General features: G+C 38.6%; 1 protein-coding gene across 10 annotated transcripts in view; it reads right to left on the bottom strand.

The window, feature by feature from the left end:
• Nucleotides 1-1,206: 1,206 nt before the first annotated feature.
• NFIX (nuclear factor I X) overlaps nt 1,207-13,864 on the bottom strand; it is a 283,591-nt gene continuing 270,933 nt past the window's right edge. For all 10 annotated transcript variants that reach the window (XM_073622644.1, XM_073622645.1, XM_073622643.1 and 7 more), the window contains one exon: nt 1,207-4,936. In XM_073622644.1, coding sequence (XP_073478745.1) covers nt 4,922-4,936 — 15 coding nt within the window. In that variant the 3' untranslated portion in view covers nt 1,207-4,921. The remainder of the gene's footprint in view (nt 4,937-13,864) is intronic.

Below are 13,864 nucleotides of genomic sequence, written 5' to 3'. Positions count from 1 at the left end.
ATCAATGTAAGTCATATCCAAGTCGGATCAGATAAGATGCTGAGGTGACATGCGTCTTGTGCTCAGAGGCAATGTTAGCACTGCAAAATGTCATGGGAAAAAAAAAAAAAAATCCATACCAGACCCAAGTTGCACTCATCTCAAGTAGGATCCTGTTCAATAAAGTCTGACCAATATCTGAATGATATTGCAGGGCGAAGTCGGATCGGAAGTTGCACGACTTTCATGTTGGAACAGTGTGAACCCGGCCTAAGGCTCCATTCACACTTGGATGACTTCAAAGTTGCGCCAACTTTGGAGTGCAACTTTGGTGCAACTTTGATGCAACTTTGACGCAACTTTGGATGGGTGCAACTTGGATACACGACTTTGACTTTGACCAGTGATAATAAACAACTGTTGCACTACTGTTGCATTGTATAACATTCAGGTATGATTTTCATGCAACTTCTGAAGGTTAACATTGAAGTCTATGGCTCTTAAGTTGCATGAAAGTCAGCCCAAAGTAGTGCATGAACTACTTTGAAGTCACTGCAACTTTAAGTCGCACATATATAAATGGTTATCATTGGAAAACATGGGGAATGACTTGTCATGCAACTTTGATGTCCACAAGTGTGAATGGGGCTTTAAAGGCTAAGTTCACCTTTGTTCATCTTTTTTTTTTCTTCTAAATTCCAGCTCCCCTATGTACCAATATAGCATTATTTTACTTCTTTTGCAAAAATAAAACAGCTTTCCAATTATTCTACATGGGCTTACCTCACTCTCTTTATAGCTGTTTAAACAAACTGCTCCATTACTTCTGCCTTACTTCCTGGTCAGACTTTAGGTGTTGACCAGCTGATCTCATTAGAATACACCCTGCATCATCTACCCTCTGCTGGTCAACTCCTTCCTGTGTCATGACCTAAAGTCTGACTAGGAAGTAAGGCAGAAGTAATGGAGCAGTTTAAACAGCTATAAAGAGAGTGAGGTAAGCCTGTGTAGAATAATTGGAAAGTTGTTTTATTTTTGCAAAAGAAGTATAATAATGCTATATTGGTACAAAGGAGAGATGGAATTTAGAGGAAAAAAAAGCTGGATTTGGCCTTTAAGTTACACTTTAAGTTATCATCTCTTAACGTGCATAATTTCATACTTCAGGCATCTGGCATGGGTAATGCTCATTGTATGCGTTCACCAACAAACTGAGACATATCCAAGTTTACTTCCAGGAAATGATTTTATTTCACATACACATAATAATAGCCATCCAATGGGAAAGCACAGGGGAAGGGTTGAATACTGGGCAAGGGTGGGCTGACGCGATTTGGGTACGAGGGAGATTAAAAAACGTATAAAAAAAAATAAAACCGATAATATTTCAAGCAGGGATAAAATACACAGAGAAGAGGGTAGAGGGGGATGGGGGGGAGTGGGGTTTGAGAGAATATGAATTAAAGGGGTGAAATGTAGTGAAATGAAAGAGTAGATAGGAAAGGTTGAGGCTTAGATAATAAGTGGGGTAGGACTAGATTACAAGTGTTGAGAGGAGTGAAAGCAAGTTTTAGAAAACTGAGCGAAAAGGATGAGAATAAAAATGGGGAATAGTTTACATGGTTTTAGAAAAGTCGGAAAGAGAGATGATGAGGCCAGCAGGCGAATGTAAGTGAGGTTATATTAGATGGTAAAATTGGTGGGGAGATTGAGGATTAAGATAGTAGGAATAATTGTACAGAAGAGGGCGCTATACTGACAACAAGCATTCCATTTACACATTCTGTAGAGAGCGGTGGAGCGTACACAGTGGTAATATGTTTAGAATGAAGAGAGAGGTAAAAGGAAGGTAAAAGGGGTAGAGGTGGGTCAAATACCAAATGAGGAAAAGAGGGGGATTTCCATTCTGGATATGCAATGTAATGATATATTTTTATACATATATATATTTTTATATATAATATATATATATATATATATATATATATATATATATATATATATATATAAAATGCTGCCTTTCTTGAGAGCTACAAGAACCTTGTACCTTCATAAGGGAACAGATAGCCGTCCCTGGCCTTTTATTTAAGTCAGCTGTTTTACTCTTTATCCACAAAGGTGAAAGGAAATACCTATTCCTTATGTACAATACTTTGAATCAAAATGCAATTATATGTAAAATAAATGCTAATGGATCTGCACTTTGTGCTAATCTTTTTTTTTTCCACACCAAGCCTTATAATAAAATACCTTTAAAATTAAAAAAAAATAATATTTTTGTTTTTAATTTCATATAAAACTTGTACTGGCCGGTCAGGGGTAGGCTGAATTAATAAAAAAAAGCTTGCTACTACCAAATAAAAATTCTTAAAAATTTAGATTGATTTCACTAAACTTATGAATCAGTTTGCGTAGTGATTAAAAAAAGTTAAAATTAAAAAATTAAAGGCCAGTTTGAATGGATTTAACAATTTCTAATGTAAAAATTGTAAGAAAAAGTTTTCCACAACCCAATACATATGTCAGAGAGTTTTAAATCTTAACTATCTGATAGCAGGCTAATTGTGATACTATAAATGTAAAATTCCAGCACTAGGATGAACCCTTTTTTGTTCTTGAACAAAAGCCCAAATTCCTTCCCTTTGGGTTTGTAGAAGCAGATTCGAATGCCATAGTGCGAAAGTAAGTAAGTTGAGGAATTCAAACTGCTTGAACTATTTTTTTGCTTTAACATATTGCTAAAAAAAAGTTTTTTTTTTTTTTTTAAAGAAGCGTTTGAGAAAAGAATATTATGATATGATCAGTTAATTTAGCAGTATCCCAGCTTCTAACAACTCCACTACAATATTATAGAAAGGCACTATGCAGGCTGGTATAAAATTCCATCATAACACCCTCTTGCTGGGGAAATACAGGGATATCTTCCAGTTAGGGGGAATTCTTTTCAGCAGAGCTTATCCCTGTTTTTTTAGTTCCAAAAAAGTACGTATCTAAGGCACTCCCTATCTGAAATTTTTAATTTTTAAAATTTTTTTTAATTCCAGTTACCTGTAGATTTTGAGTAAAACAGTAACCTTATTGTGATAAAAAATAGACCAACAGCTTTCTGCATCCCTTAACACCCCACCCTACACACACACCCTAAAAAATCCTAGAAAATTGGGCAAACTCAAAGAAAAAAGTGCATAATGCTTTAACGTTGGTTTTCAAATGTGGTCTTTAAATAAAAGCAAAGCAACTATGGGATAAAGATATTTTGTATTTTTTTTTGTAAAAAATATTCAGTCCCAAAATCTTACATCCACTCATTAAATATAGATGTTAACCAGCAGCATATAATTATAAATTCCATCAGTTCTCAAAATAAATCACATAAAAAGATTGTTCGACAAACTAGAATAGGACTGTCATAATTTTTGTTTCCTAGCTACGAGAATTTAACATTTGGCAAAAACTCCTAGGTCTTATTTTGTCTGTAGAGCCTTAAAATGTCACTGTAACCTTTGACAGACGCTTGTTTTTCCATGTAGCATTTCCAGAAAAATTCTAAATATAACAGAGGATTAACAAGCTGTAAAATATTTAATAAACTGTTTTTTTTTTATCAAATATAATTAATGCATCAATTATTGTTACCTATATGGTGGAGTTAACATTTATTAAAATATAATTAAAAATAATGTTTGTTGTGCTTCCTAAATACTCAAAATTTTGCCACAACGGACTGCCAGATTTTACAGCCTTAATTACATATGTGGCGCTTTAGCCAAATATCAGAACATTTTTTTACCTTCTGAAATGTTTGTAAAGGTCTAATCCCCCCCCCCCCCCCCAGCCCCCCTAACCACAAAGAGGATACCAATTTCTATATATTTGTTATTCCGCTGCAGATTTATTAAACATTTCATGCTTTGTTCTTTTTTTTTTTTACAGAGAACTTAAAAATAGTGCAAAGGGTAAAACAAATGCTAAACACAGAAATAATAACAACAAGATCTTTAGTGCAAGAAAAAAAAGTCTAAAAATGTTATTGTCTGAAGGCAGACAGATTCCCAATATTTTTAGAGTCCACTGGGAAATTAAAGGACTTTCAGAAAAGAAAAAAAAAAAAAAGTTTTTCCTTTAAAAAAAATCGTGCTTTTAAATAGTAACTTTTTTTTAACAAAAAAAAAAAGTTCTAAACTATTTGAAGTCATTGCACTTATTTGCTTGAAGTTGTATCATTGTCCCTTGCCATTAAGCCCATAAAGACCATATAAATTGTGTTATTTAAGGTTTTTTTTTGGAACACAGAGGATGCTTAAAAAAATTCCAATTTTTTTTTTTTTAAGTAACTGACAAAATGGCCAAAAGCAAAAACTGAAAACGTTTGTGGAATTTGTTTTGCATTATGAAATCATTTATATCTTCCCACCCAAATTATCAAGAATAAGTGGCAACATATTAATTACGTTTGTTAGGGTGACAACACATACTGCTCACTTGGTCACCTTGTACTGTAGTGAGTTGGCAGAGCCAGATTTCGCTCCTCACTCTTGGCTGTATCATTGTATCACCCTGTAGCTGGAGGAACAGGTGGCGTGTCCTAAACTCTCTCTTGAGTATTTTTATATCACCCTACAGAAGGAGGTACAGACACGGTGACCCTAGGTGAATATGCAAAGGTGAGGATGGGGTATGACAAGACAAAAAATAGCAGAGATGAGAGGTAAGGGGAGAAAAGGGCATGGTATTTTCCCTTCACTACCAGAGGGTGTTAAACAGTTCAGTTCTGCCCTCTCTTCTTTTTTTTTTTCCGCGCACGCATTGTGATGAGGGTCATAGTGTTCCATGCTTGCTCTGGGGAAGACTTTCCTGAAGTCAAGTGTGTATATGGAGGGTGGGTGTCTCTGTCACAAATCTTTGTTCCGTCCGCTCATAGATTTGCAGCTCGGCGGTGATATCAAAGGAACCAGGACTGTAAAAGACAAAGAGATGTAAGCTTTAAAATTAGGTAACGTGTATAAAGTTTTAGTGTGTGTGTGTGTATACATATATATATATATATATATATACATACACTATATTGTCAAAATGATTGGGTAACCTGCCTTTACACGCACATGAACATGGTATCCCAGTCTTAGTCTGTAGGGTTTAATATTGAGTTGGCCCACCCTTTGCAGCTAAAACAGCTTCAACTCTTCTGGGAAGGTTGTCCACAAGGTTTAGGAGCATGTCTATGGGAATGTTTGACCATTCTTCCAGAAGTGCATTTCTGAGGTCAGGCACTGATGTGGACAAGAAGGCCTGGCTCGCAGTCTCTACTCTAATTCATCCCAAAGGTGTTCTATCAGGTTGAGGTCAGGACTCTCTCCAGGCCAGACAAGTTCCTCCACCCCAAACTCGCACACCCATGTCTTTATGGACCTTGCTTTGTGCACTGGTCCAATCATTTGGTGGAGGGGGATTCTGGTGTGGGGTTGTTTTTCAGGGGTTGGGCTTGGCCCCTTAGTTCCAGTGAAGAGAACTCTTAAGTCATCAGCATACCAAGACATTTTGGACAATTTCATGCTCCCAACTTTGTGAGAACGGTTTGGCGATGGCCCCTTCCCGTTCCAACACGACTGCGCACCAGTGCACAAAGCAAGATCCATAAAGACATGGATGAGCGAGTTTGGGATGGAGGAACCTGAATGGCCTGCACAGGGTCCTGACGTCAACCCGATAGAACACCTTTGGAATGAATTAGAGCAGAGACTGCGAGCCAGACCTTAGCGTCTAACATAAGTGCCTGACCTCACAAATGCGATTCTGGAAGAATGGTCAAACATTCCCATAGACACACTCCTAAACCTTGTGGACAGTCTTCTCAGAAGAGTAGAAGCTGTTATAGCTTCAAAGGGTGGGCCAACTCAATATTGAACCCTACGGACTAAGACTGGGATTCCATTAAAGTTCATGTGCAATGTAAGGACAGGCGTACCAATACTTGTGGCAATCTAGTGTGTGTATATATATATATATATATATATATATATATATATATATATATATATATATATATACATATATAATTTTTTTTACAAATGGAAAAAAAATAAAGCATTTTTATCAGCAGAGGTAAAGCAAAACATGCAAACTCCTGACTTAAACGAACAACAGGGATGCTCGACCTGTGGTTAACAAGTTACGGTAGTGAGCTATTTGTTTAAGTTCGTTAACAATTTTTTAACAATTAAATGTTTGCCTTCTCACCTAAAAAAAAAATGTGAACATTTAGAAGATAATGACAATGTATGTTTATCATATTTAGAAATGAATGTTCATACCAATTAATACTTTATTGGGAAGCTAACTCCCTCAATGGAATAGATGGCAGAAATGTTCTGTTACAAACCATATCCTAACAGTAGCCTAGAGGCTATGCTTAGCATTGTACTAACAAATCAGAGCAGTAGATGGTGGTATTTCATAAAAAAGTAACACAAGCAGCCACAAATCCTTGCAGTACAAATGTTGTGAGGATATGACCAGAGATACTATATGCATACCTACATTGATCCAAGCGGGACCAAAGTAAGGGTTTCCTAGGGTTTCCTTACACAAAGGATAAATAACTACTGACAACAACTATCATTTTAAGTATCTGTAAGGATGAAATTCCCCCCAATGAATACAAATGTAAGCAGCATTCTTCCCAGTGGCCATCACACTAATGTACCATAAGCTGTACATATTGTATATACTGTATTAGCAGGGATTCCCTGGGATCACAAAGTTATTTCAAGGGTTCCTCCATTTTAAAGAGGTTGAAAAAGACTGTACTAACGAATTGAATGTAGATAGACAAGTCTGGATTTTAAATACAAATTACTTTATTCAACCCTCTGATTATTCAAGGCTCAGATATCTTTATACATGGGATTCACAACCTTTTAAAACCTTAGGCACGAGTTTAAGCCCTAACCCAAGCTTATTTCAAAAGTCTTTAAAGACATAATGATTTTTGTCCTGCAACTTCCAGTGTGAAATAACCGACAACCACTGCTCAAACACCAGTAATGCTGCAGTGAATACCTTACTTTAGCAGTCCTCAAAGGGTCAGGTATATGAAGGCTCCCAAGCCCCTTGTACTTTAAGGAGAAAATGATGCTGCACACCAAGATATCCTTGATTTATAAAGAACTAAACTTAACTTTGGAAGCCAATGGCATCAGAAAGTGGCCCCAGGCGGAGGTGGATCTTGGTTTCATAAATATCTTTGTGTGGTGTCATTTGCCGTCTTTTAGTACACTTATTGTCATGTGCAGTTAAAGTAACAATGGTGTTAACGCACATTCTTTTGTAGCCACATGGAGGTAATTTTACTATTTGCACACAGGTCCCATGATGAAACTAGGACCAATTGTATGGACTCCTTACAAAGTTGTTCTCCATAACTAGGTGTCAGTCATGCCTCTCTTTCCTCCTATCCAGAAATTCTATCACTCTTTTGTGAGAACACTTGCTCAACTGCTCAACCTGCACCTTTTTATGCACTCGGACAGACAGTCCCCGCCTGCCTCTTAGTAGGTACACAATCACATAAAATCTTTGAACTTTGGTTCATCCTACTCCTGATTGGTCACCACGCCATTAACGGGACCGTGCCTGCTTTCAATGGTTGCTTGATATAGGATACAGTTTCTGATATATGAGTGTGTGGCCTGTTCCTTATCTGAATTTCTGTATTTCATAGCTTACTTTGCTATGGAATAGCTATGAAATTTGCCTGCCTGGACTGACTTTCTGCCCATTACTTTACTCCAAGTCCAAAGAAAGTCAGACCCTTCAGATTAGGTACCTAATTGTAAACTCCTATGGCCTGACCTTGGTTGGCTCCTGACCAACCACTATTCTTTGATTTGGTTCTAACACTGTCTTACCTAGCTGTCTCATGGTTGATTTTTGCGGTCTCCTTCTGCCAAGGTATAATATCTTTCCTATTTAAATCCTCAATGGGAAAAAATGCTACACATTTCCACAGATATTGGCTTGTCTATAGATCAAGAATGCAAGGTAGATTGGGACATTACACCAGAGCTGAGACTGTCTTCTTACTAGGACTTCACAATGGGATTTTAGAGTGTTCTTTGTATGATCTTCATTAATAGGGATTACACGATATCATGGTCTCAGCGGGGGGGCATAGATAGTTTAAAAAAACTATTAGATAAGCACCTGAACGACCACAACATACAGGGATATACAATGTTATACTGACATATAATCACACGCATAGGTTGGACTTTATGGATGTCTTTTTTTCAACCTCACCTACTATGTAACTATGTAACTATGATTCCATGCATACTTGGAGTTTGCCCAGCTCTACTAAACACCTTTCTCCTGGCAGGGGAAAAGCAGTGTGAAAAATGCGCATAAAGCTGCACTTTTGCAAACACGTTTAGGCACATTTAGCTGCAGCAAGCACTTGGGTGTTAATTCATTCCATTGGCCAGAATAATAATTTATTCTGGCCACTGAAATAATTAATGTCCAAGTGCTTATTGTTAGCACTCGTTATCGTGTGTTTAGACGCATTTAGACACGTTTACACGTGTTTAGGCGAGAGTTTGCTCTCTTCAGTTTTATTAAATCAACCCCACAGGCTAGCATTGAGGGGCATTTAGAGGCAGAAAACAAAAAGTCAAACATTTCTAAAAGTGGCGTTTTTAACACCCAGTGTCCATCAGGCCTTAGAAGAGGTATGCAGGACAAAACAGATAGGTAACCTGTCAATGGGGTTGAGGAATGGCATCAAAGCTCAATAAGTCTAATTTCATGAACAGTATACTTAAACCTTAGGTTGGCAAGTAGGAGAATGAGTATACATTATATACGGTATATATATATTTTTTTTACATGACTCAAAATTCATTGTAAGGCTAACTGACCTTGTTGTTTTATAGCGCAGATAAATATTTAGTCTGATGTCATATATTTAATGAAAAATTACATTTTGATGGTCCCACTTTTTACATACTATACACAAAAATAAAGTAGAGGTCTGTTTTTTCCAGCTCAAATTAATCTCATAAGAGGGAAAGTGGGAATAGCTGCAGAAATCTGATTTATTTACAAAGTGCTTTCTCACTGCAACAGTCTGGCGTGCTATCACCGTGATTATACATCTAGGAACTACGCTGACTGGCTGTGGGCCACTAGCATAGGATCACAGCTGTCCAGTGACACCAGAATCCCAGGGCTCCAGTGCTCACTTGGAACCACACACTCTGGAATCGCAATCATTGAATTTTATCTCCTGTAAGAGAGAAGAAGTTTTTTCGTGACAGATCTACTGCACGCCACCATGAAGTTTGCTAAACTTTGCTTTCTTGTTCATGGTACACTGGCACTTCTCCTTCTCCACCCTGGCACTTCATGTGGACCTTTACCTAAACTAAAGCTGGCCATAAACAAGTACAATTTTGTTCGCAATATTTCTTGTGAATAACATTTGTTTAGTTCTCTAATCGTTAGCAGGTTCAAATCAAGGTTCATTTTCAACCGTAGTGATGAGAAAATTTGAGGAAGCTGGCTTGAAGATTTTTCTCAAAGAAGCAAATTTCCATATGTGGTTTTTGGGGAAAGTCCATTCACTCCAAAAATGAATGGTAAAAGCTAATTCAATTTTGAAGTACTTTCGAACACCATTCATCAGGTCATCAAATGTACTGAGAACTTCTCATTCGAAAATGAACTAGTGCATGGTCCGATAAACACTTTTACATTCTAATTACTCTGGTTCTTACAAATGCTACATGCCAAAAAAGCCCTGTAATGCTTTATGCCCTAAAAAGACTTTCACTGCACAGTGGCTGGTCACATGACCAAATGCCTAGGTCTCTGCAGAAGGGGCTTAGGAGCTGATATCCAGATAGAGCTCACTAATCAGTGGCTCAACCTGAACTCCTCAATCTCTTTTTTGTAAAAGTTCATATTTTTTGCTGCAATTTTGTTCCATTTATCACAAAATTCCGTTTATGGCACAAAGCATGATAATGTAATTTAAACAATAAAGAAAACATTTGGTGGATTTTTTAATATAACACTACTAAAACAAAGACAAAATTAATTTTATAAGCGTAAGTAAGCATAAAAGTAAAAAAAATGGCAGAAAAAGGACTAGTAGCATCTTGGCTTCCTTACAGTGAGGCTACTTGGTTTATATTATTTAATACAGCCTTTCTCAACATCTTCAACACAGAGGAACCCTTGAAATACCTCTGAATATCTCTGATCAATATCTACAACTCATGATACATTAGTGTGATGGTCAATGTGAAGAATGTTCCTTACATTTGTGGCTATTGGGAAGAATTACCCCCTTACAGATAGCTAAAAAGATCACTGGTGTCAGTGGGAACTTATCTAAAAGGAAGAAATTGCTAATTGCTCAAAGAACCCCTAGCAACCTCTGGAGGAACCCCAAGGTTCCATGGAACCCTGGTAGAGAAACCATGCTTTAAATACACTCTGGTTTTCTTCATTAGACCAACAGTCAATGGATTGTAGTCTTCAACCTTTCCAACAATGTAATAATTTGTAACCTTGATAGGTACACGTGCTGGTTTACACTTTCTGTTCTCTATTGTAAACTCTAAATTTTCAAAATAAGATAAGAGAATAAAAGATATAAGAGAATAATAGAATTACATGAGAAAAATTTTTTTTCCTGGGTCCTAGTTGAACGGGCACACCAGAGAAGAAAACCTGGCAAATGGGCTACACACAAGTCCTATAGTTGCTATGCTGAGTGCTTAAACCAGACCCTCTACATAAGCAATTAAAGAACCACATATTGTTTTTGAAAAAACTAATTGACCAATTTTCAACTATAGATCTTCCTCTTCAGCTGGGTTCATGTGACCCATTCCAAAATGTACATTATTTTTACCATTTACTAATATTAAAATAAATATTTTAAGCAGGCAAGATGATGAGATGGATGGCTTTTGTTAGGTATCAGTCAACTTTTGCTATTTTCAGCACTGTGAGACACTCAGACTTGGAAAACTAATCAACCAAACCAGTTTAAGCTGAGGTTTTCCCTTTTTAGGGCAAAGCAATTTAAAGCTGACCCCTGCAGCCATTTTTACTTTCTTTACTTCCTTAACTCCTCCTTTCCCCTCCTCTTTTCACTGGCGGCAATGTGCAGAATAAAGCCTGCATAGGCTCCGATTTGATGCCAGTTGGAACTTGCACAGGGCTGCAGACTCTTTCCCTGACTGCATGAGACAGCACTTGGTCAATTGCCAAGCACCAGCATTGTCATGTGGGAGGAAGCCACATGCTCCTACATACCTGAAAGTATTGGGTATTTCTTTTTGGAAAACAGAGCGGCAAGGAAGCAATGGGAAGGTATGCTGGGCAAACCTGGGCAGTAGTTTGCACAGGTCTAGTCAGCAACATCCTCTCCACCATTTATCAAATATCAGTTTTGGATAAGTACAAGGTTTTGCACCAATAAGCATACTATGAAAAAGTTTCTGCTTTAACTCAAAACTCTACACCCTTACAGTATATACCTCCCAACAAATTTCCCAGTAACTACCAATCATATAAAGATTTATTGTACAGAGCTCAACATCTTTTGGCTCTTAGAACAGGACTGTTTACTCAGAAAGTAATTCCATGGTCCAGCTTTCTCTCTATGGGACAGTTTGTGAATTACTTTGTACATAGATGGATGAAGCCAACAGCTCCTCACTGGCCATTTTCCATGACAGTCTCACTTAGTGGATCTACAAGAAAAAGGTGTGCATATACTATAGACCAATTTTACATGGGTATGCAATCATCCTTTAGGGTTTAATTTCAGTGATGATGTTATCCTGGGCATACGTTCCCAGTAAACCCTCTGTACACAACTACATATTAGCTAGCAAGCACATAGATAACTATATTGCTCTCTATACTGTATATGAGAAAGAAGCGGCCTATCACATGGCAAAACTGACCAGCAAATGTGCATACTGCATGGCCACTGCTTCTGTAAGCAGCAGGGAAGCAAAGGAAAAAGGTACTTAGGTTGAACTGATTGGAGACTAATGCAGCTGGGGCTCAGATGGGCCTCCTAGACCTTCCCATACAGTGTATTTCAGTGGATTAAAAGAAAAATGTTTCAAATGGGTTTCCAGAAACATCTCAGGTTAACCATACCCGTGCCGTCCCTTCAGAGCCCTGTGCCATAAATCATGACTAACGTAAAGCGTCACTCCCGTGCGCATGCATGGGAGCGACGTCATCGTGGCTTGGCCAGACAGAAGGTCGAAGCACGAAAGCCCAGAAGGAAGACCGGGGGAAGATGGAAGCCCAGTTAGTGGTGACAGTGCACCGCTGGCAGGCTTCGTTCTAAGGTAAGTATTTCATAAAATACTAGTATGCAATGCATACTAGCACATTATGCCATTGCCTTGCAGAGGATTTTTTTTTTCTTGGAAAGGCCGCGGTTTACTACCGCTTTACGTGAATCTCTTGGGGATCCCCCAGGTCACCAGAACTTGTGTCCCCATTGGAAGATTTCCCCTCTTTTCATTTTCTGAAGACATCCCAACATTTGGGATTTTCTTTTACTATCACTTTCGATGATAATGGTAAATAGGACAAATAGAGTTAGGGAATCTCCCTAACGGGGGCACAGACAGCAATAAAAACTGACAGGGGTTATAATCCCTCTCCACTCTACCCAAAACTAAAAAAAAAGTTTTGCCTTAAGTTACACTTTCACCAAACATTGTTCATTCAGCAGCACATATTCACCGTTCCTTCACTCCCCCTCTGCTTCTATCTGGAAAGAAAGTGTCGTTTAAGCTCCGAGCCAGTCTAGTCAGAGCTTACACAGGCCTAAGGACTGCACCCCCTCCCACCTTCTTCCAATGTGACAGAGCTGGGCCAATTACATGGTCTGAGCGCTAGTTTTATTCTTCGCTTTTGATGACTGAGCTGAACACATGATGCCATGTGATGTGCACCCAATAGTTTGAAGATCATTTATGATTTTCCGATGCAGGGTAAACAGAAGGTTAATATAACTGCCCTTTCCCCGGAAGTACCTACCTTTCTTCCCCTGCTCTCTACTGCTCTGTTCAGCTCCCAGGATTGAAGAGAGGAATCCTGTGGTGCCATACATGCAGCGCACCGGCTCTCTATGTTAGGCTGTGTCTTAACTATGCCCACTGGTGGGCACCTGTGATTTCTGTAGATGGTGAGTGGTCTCTGCCTAACAGTACACGTTTATTTTCCAGAGTGGCAGCAGGGTGCCAGTTGATGAAACACTTTGCACGTTTCAGCACCTGGCACCGAAATAGTCAGCACTGTCTGGAGGAGTAATCTCCGTTCAATAGAAAAAGTAAACTCCTGGTCTCATTGGGAAGAGAGAGAGAGGGGCCTGGGAGCAAGTGATCAAGTAAGGGGTGTTACATTTAACTGCCACTACACTGATCACCAGTGATGAGGAATGAAATTTCAGTGGCATGCCAGTGAACATATGTGGGGGAGGATGGGGGGTTCATTTTCACTACCACTGACCTGACCTGAATGCTAAAAAACACTCACCAATTGGGAAGGGTGGTTCGGTGCAACAGCGTAGAAAGTGGAGGGGGCTGGGAGTAACAGCACTGTCACTGGCACCAATGAGTGGTAAATTTCACTGACACTACACTGATCAATACTGCTGGGAAGGGCTGGGGGAAGGTTTACATTTCAGTGCCACTCAACTGGCCACCAATGGTGGGGGTTATTATTGCGGTTACTGACACCAATGTAGAGGGTTATATTTGTGATCACTGACAGTAATGTTGGGGTTTTTATTGTGGGCACTGACACCAGAGTGGTAAATGAGTGGTAAATTTCACTGTCA

Source organism: Aquarana catesbeiana, linkage group LG03 (assembly GCF_042186555.1).
Source record: "Aquarana catesbeiana isolate 2022-GZ linkage group LG03, ASM4218655v1, whole genome shotgun sequence".
NCBI lineage: Eukaryota > Metazoa > Chordata > Amphibia > Anura > Ranidae > Aquarana > Aquarana catesbeiana.
The sequence above is the reverse complement of the archived record's forward strand: the minus strand, read 5'-3'. Positions and strand labels throughout refer to the sequence as shown.